A 6,338-nucleotide genomic window follows, 5' to 3' on the forward strand; every position below is an offset into this window, starting at 1 on the left:
ATATCATTCTTTCCCCCTTGTTGATTTAGCTGTAAAAATGGTCTTCAGCTGCTGCGCAGTCGGCTGCACAAACAGACAAGGAAACAAACCAAACTTGTCCTTTTACCGTAGTCTTAAGCTGCGGCGCAGTCGGCTGGATCTGGAGACTCTCCGGTTTCGGACCGCTGCGCTGCTGGTTCTAAAATATTATAATCTCTCCGTCTGCCCACCCGCAGCACTCCGTGTCCTAGTGAAGATATAAACAACAGTGATAGCTGGAAATATAGTTGTTTTTACTCAATGCTGAATGTAGTTGAGTGAAAGGTCGGAGGAGAAGCTTTTATTTATTTATTTTTTCCACGTTGATGGAGTAAACACAAGTTGCGCATTCAGGTGGTCATAAAATCAGACCAGCTGATTATCAAAGCTGTTCATCTTTATAATTTAACTGGGAATGGATCATTTCAGCTAAATATCAAACAGAAAGAGCACTGTTGTAACCCGGAGCTGTTTAACATGATGAAGAGAAGCTACTAGCTTGTTAGCTTGCTAGCCGCGTTGTCGGTTCTCCGATTCGAGGTGCTCGGTAATCCGAGAAACATCTAGAATCACGTATGGAATCAGCAAATAAAAATACATTTGCATTAACAAGCAAGTCTTACCTTCGCCATTATGAGATATCGTCCCTCCATGTAACAGTAGCACCCTGTCCTGTCCCGGTCAACCCATCCAGCAACAAAAAACTGATAAGCATCCTGGCTTTTATATGATTTTAAGTCATCTCCAGTGTAGGGGGAAACACCATGTATGACATAGTGGTATAAGTCATGTGGCGTGAATTCAGGCAAAGTTTGCGTTTTGATCAAATCAACAAACACAACATCCGGAGGGAGAAGATATGGGTCGATTTCTATCTAGCTATGTCCAACTTCTGTAAATAACGCTGTCTGTGAGCCCCAACTAGGTGTGCGACTTCCACAGATAAATTATCTAAACTTGAACAAGTAGAAACCATGGCAAAAAGAAAAAAAAAACAACTTCAAAAAACAATCGCTGCCATTCAGTTCAATACACCGCTCCGTGTCTTCTGCCATCCAACATGCCGGAATCACATGACTTTGTCACGTGGGTGCAAAGGGTCAATAGTTTTTTTGCAAATGCAATTAGCTGCAGCAGCAGCTAGCTGTGTTACCGTCTGTGTAGTTTATAGCTGTTCCTGACAAAAACATCCTAATATTTCTGCCCAAATAACCATATACTGAAAATGTGATGGCAGTGTCAGTGGTTTATAAAATAGTGTTTTTATGAATTGTTATGAATGTTTGGGTTTTCGAGTTGCTCATAAGTCAAAAATAAACCCTATTTCTTCAAATTGAGTTTGTTTGAAAAGCTATGCATAACAGGTAAGACATTAATTGTTTATATCCTTTCCACAGAACCCCACTTTAAAAGACCTGAGCTATTGCTTTAACTTAAATTTGACTTTTGCAGTCCTTGTAGCCAAAACCACTCACAGTGTGTCAGTCAAACTTATTGTAGTTAGCCCAAGTTGCCATGCATTAAAACATCTCCGCCTCATTAGTTTCAGTAGATTGGCTGCCATGCTACAGATCAGCATTTTGACTCAGTGCTTTGCCTACTTTCCACCACATCACCGAGCTGCTAGTTGTTGCCTGAGACAGTTTCTGTTCCGAGTTTGAGCCTGCTCATCTACACTGCAGCTTCTTCTTCTTCTTTTTCTTGTCTTTGTCTGTTTTAACTTTGTGCCTTTCTAGGCCTCTAAGGAAGCAGGACAAGCCTTGGTGGTAAAGGCCGCCACCCCACCTTTTGAGAGCCAGCACCATCATTTGCTGCATTGCTTGGAGAAAACCACGGTAAAATACTCTCAAATTTTAATTAAACAGTTATTTTTATGACAAATGATCACGTGTTGATTGTTTTAAAACCCCAACTGACATTATAACAGAACGCAATGATTTGCAAATCTCATAAACCCTTATTTTATTTACAGCTGAACATATCCAAGGTCGAAACTAAATAATTGTAGCTTTTTGGAGGGGAAAAAAAAAGAATTTGTTTAGATTTTTATGACAGAAACACAATTTAAAAAGATGGCTTGGGGCCATGTTTCCCACTGTGAAGCATCTTCACTTGTTTTAACGACATTAACTTAATGTCTAAGATTGTAGGAGACTAGTTGCTGGAGAGGAATGATGTCTGATCGTTGTTTGTTGTAAGATAATGTTCAATAGTCTGGGCTGGATCATCTTTGCTGGATATTTGTTGGGCAAAAACATATGTTGTTCTAAAACCGGCACCTTTGCTTTGATCATACCTTTCCAGATGTATAAGCTGTCCATGCCATAGGCACTAATGCACTCCCATACCATCAGAGAGGCTTTTGAACTGTGCACTGACAACAGGCTGGAAGGTCCCTCTCCTTTTTTGCATGAGGGACGTGGCATTTGTGATGTTCAAAAAGATGTTCCAATTTTGATTTTTCCAACCACAAAACAGTTTTTTATTTTTATTTTGCCTCCGTCCATTTTTAATAAACTCTGTTCCAGATAAGACAGAATTCTTTTGGATGATGTTCACACTTGTTTTGCTCAATAAAGATTGCCTTTGTGAAACAGCATTTGTGAATGTCACGATGAACAGTGGAATTCCCAATTTCATTGAGGAACATTATTCTGAAATTGTTCGACTTAGATGTAATTTTTGCAGACTCTGCCCAGAGTTCCTCTTTAAAACATTATTTTTACACACTTCTACTGACCAGTTTTAAATTAACATAATTAGCCTAATCATGCTCTTCTAACTGTATTATATTCATACAAATTTAGTACTTTTTTCGTTTCCCATAATCCATCTTTTTTTAGATGTGTTGTTGCCATAAAATTCAAAATTACATTAGATTTTTTTTTTTGTTTACTGTGTTTTCAAATGGGGGGAAATGTTTTCTGCAATTTGTAAATCATTGCATTTAGTTTTTATTTACATTTTGCACAATGTCCTAACTTTCTCAGAGCTGGGTTTGTACTATCTAACAGACTTTTCACTGTTAAAAATAGCTCTCTGTAGAAAACACACTCCTCTTTTTATCCCATTGCGTCACTCTCACAGTCTGCGCTTCATCTTCACTAGTGCAAACCTGTTACAGTGAGTTAAAAATAGAAACAAAGTGATATTTTTTTCTTCATCCACGCTCTAAACTGTAGGATCTATTTTATATGCAGCATGAGTTAAAAATAGCTGCAAATGGGGCTGAGAAATGTCGAGTTCCTTTTTTTAGCAACATGGCAAGAAAAACATGACTCTGCCTGCCAGTTATTTTTTCCCCTTCAAAACAAACCAGCATGCTTCGTGTTTCACTATCTATAATTTAAGATGTAAGAGTCGCTTTGATGCTCGTGACATCATTTTTACACTCCCAGCTTGAAACTCTGTGCAAAGACAGGGAGAAGTAGTAAATCAGACTGGCTCCTCGTGGATGATTTTAACTGATAAAAGACTTGTCGTTCGTCTGGAAGAAGAAAAAAGAAAAAAAGCTCCTAGAAAAAAAGGAAAAAATTGCTTGCATACCATCAGATGGATGTGCAAATGTTTACACGAGGCGCTCGTGGTGTACATTATAGATAACAGAGACATGAGCAGAACTGAAAGAGGGGGAGGTGGGAGAACAGAGATGTGATTCAGGATACACCATCAGCTCCTTCATGGTGTCTCTCTGCCACCTGCTGGTGGGACCGACAACATATTTAAAAAACTGACCTTCAAGTCACGTTCATTTATCACTGGGATAACAGTTGTGTTTTCACAGATGGCCCCTAATATGGACATCTGGGCCAATATAGTTCTAATCTGCTTGATAATTCACTTTTCATTTATCAAACCATTTTCTGTTCAGTCTGTTTAATCTGTCTCTGTGAAACATCTTTACTCATGATTTAACAGAGCTGGAAAAAAAAATAACAAAAACAACAACGAGCATTCCAAATTGTCCCTGCCTGTTCCTCCCGCAGAATCACGAGTTTGTGGATGAGCAGACGTTCCAGGCCAACTGCATGGAGGTCTCCGTGGTGAACAAGGCGGGCTCTCGCTCCTCCTCGCTGTCCTCGTCGCCGCACGGCCTCGGCTCGTGTTGCTCCCGACGGCATAAGAAGAAGAGCAGCTTCAGCCCCCCGAGCACCAACAACCAGGAGCTCAGCACCATACAGATAAGAGAAAGGCCGGTGTCCAACAGGTAGATAACACTGAAGAAAAATATACAAATAGTAATAAAAATAATGGAAGACCTAGCATTCTTTGAAGGTTGCCCAGAAATTAATGTTAAATTGACTTAACTGAGTTTTGTCAACTGATTCCACTAAAGCAATTTACACATTTTCTAAATGAGCAAACTTGACATAACTTAAAGTAAATTCAGCATTTCATTTTTTAGAGTGCTTCATTTGGGCTACATATATACAGTACTATATATAAAAAATACATAATTTTAGCTAATTTGGTCAGACATAACAAGGGCGTCCAATGGGTTTTGACAGTCTTTATGTTGTATGTGCTTGTTTAGCTGCTCCCAACACATCTGATTCAGTATTGCCTCAAGTTCTGCATAAGTCTGGTAACCACCTCTGCATTCAAATCAGGCATGTTGGAGCAGAAACAGGAGGTCCACCCAAGGACCACGTTTGCCCTAAAAGTTAAACTATAACCGTTTTCTGCTTTCTGTGCGTTTCTTTTGAGCAATTCTTCTATAGAAAATATGTAAATTACTTTACATTTGCTCAACTTGGTTTAGTGGAACCAGTTAATATAACTTGGTTAAGTAAATTCAATATTTCAGTTTTTTTAGAGTGCGTAAGAAAATACTTTCATGATGAGTTCGGTCATATTTAAATTTGCAGCATGTAACGAGGTGTTACATTTCAAAGTAAAGAAGCAAAAGTATCACCATTTAAATGTTACAAGACAAAAGTAAAAGTTACAAATTAAAAAAATACTTGGTAAAACTACAAATCCTCAAAAAATGAATTAAGTACTGTACACAAGTAAATGTACTTTGTTACTATATACCTCTGCAGATTATACAGTGAGGTTGGCTCTCAACTAACATCAAAATTAGCACAATATTTGTAAAATGTTGAGTTTTATAGAATTTTTTTATTTGTAAAGTTTGTTGTGGTGGCCATCTTGAATGAGGTTTACTCCAAATGTCAATCACTTGTAGATGTTTGTCCAGTGACAACCTTTTGAAACTTTCAATAACATTAATTTAGTTGTTTATGAGATATTTTACTAACAGCACAGACATCTCTTTGCCTTGTCTTCGGTGGAGGCTGATAAAATGGGATGCAGTGATTTGCAAATTATTTGAGTGATGCTTTATTTACAGTAACAATAAAAACTGCTGAAACAAAGACATTCACTTTCTTTTGCCTAATTAAAAAAAACATTTCTCCAAATAAAAGACTAGTGATTTTAACATGCCTCAAGTTTGAAATCAGTCGAAAATTTGAGAATTTCTAGTCACGTCTGGACACAAGAAGCAGCATTGAACAGTGGTGATCTTCAGGCCCTCGGGCAGTTCTGCTGTGTTTGTAGTGGAAATCACTGCAGCAGCCCAGGAACTCTTCTGAGACCTGTTCTTTGTAAACACATTTCTTTGCCGCACTTACAAATGCGAGTTCCGCATTTTACAATACAAAAGAATCGAACATTTATGCAGAACATTCAGAGTTTGGAGCAACATGTGCTGCCATACAAACATTTCTTTTAAGTTTGAACATCATGGCTTTGTGCCAGGAAAAACAAAAAGTCCACATTCTAGAACTATTACACATTATAAAAACATAAACTGAGACAAACTGGACCCAAAAACATTGCGCAGTTCAAACTTTATGTTCTTAGTTCCCATCCAATTACAGAGGGTTAAAGAAGCTGATGCAACATGGTAGAAAACATGAACTTGTCTTAATTTCTTTGAGGCACGTTGATGGAATTATAGCCTCAGATTAGCCTTTTTGTATCCGTAGGTTCTGAAGCCTTCTTAAAAGCCCACCAAATACAAAGACCTCTAATTAGCCTCTGGTTAGACGTCCTAAATCTGATGCAATGGTGCAAAAGAGTCTCAAAAATAAAGAATATGAATTAACAAAAAGCCTAACTTTCTTTGAAAGAATGTATATTTAAATTAAGGGCATTTTATGATGAGAAATACCAAATTATTCTTAAAGAAATTAAAAATGACGTTTTTCAAATTATGTTTAATGTAGCATTTAGAACATACATAACTTAACATATAAAGAAGAAAAGATTAAATTTAGAATGACACATGATTAGCATTCACTTTACATGCC

General features: G+C 37.6%; 1 protein-coding gene across 3 annotated transcripts in view; it reads left to right on the plus strand.

Annotated features, from left to right (window-relative positions):
• The window catches only part of kcnd2 (potassium voltage-gated channel, Shal-related subfamily, member 2), an 80,810-nt gene that overhangs the window by 72,362 nt on the left and 2,110 nt on the right, over nucleotides 1-6,338 (plus strand). For all 3 annotated transcript variants that reach the window (XM_014017154.1, XM_014017152.1, XM_014017153.1), the window contains 2 exons: nucleotides 1,755-1,853; nucleotides 4,005-4,225. In XM_014017154.1, the coding sequence (XP_013872608.1) occupies nucleotides 1,755-1,853; nucleotides 4,005-4,225 (320 nt within the window). The remainder of the gene's footprint in view (nucleotides 1-1,754; nucleotides 1,854-4,004; nucleotides 4,226-6,338) is intronic.

Source organism: Austrofundulus limnaeus, unplaced genomic scaffold, assembly GCF_001266775.1.
Source record: "Austrofundulus limnaeus strain Quisiro unplaced genomic scaffold, Austrofundulus_limnaeus-1.0 Scaffold162, whole genome shotgun sequence".
NCBI lineage: Eukaryota > Metazoa > Chordata > Actinopteri > Cyprinodontiformes > Rivulidae > Austrofundulus > Austrofundulus limnaeus.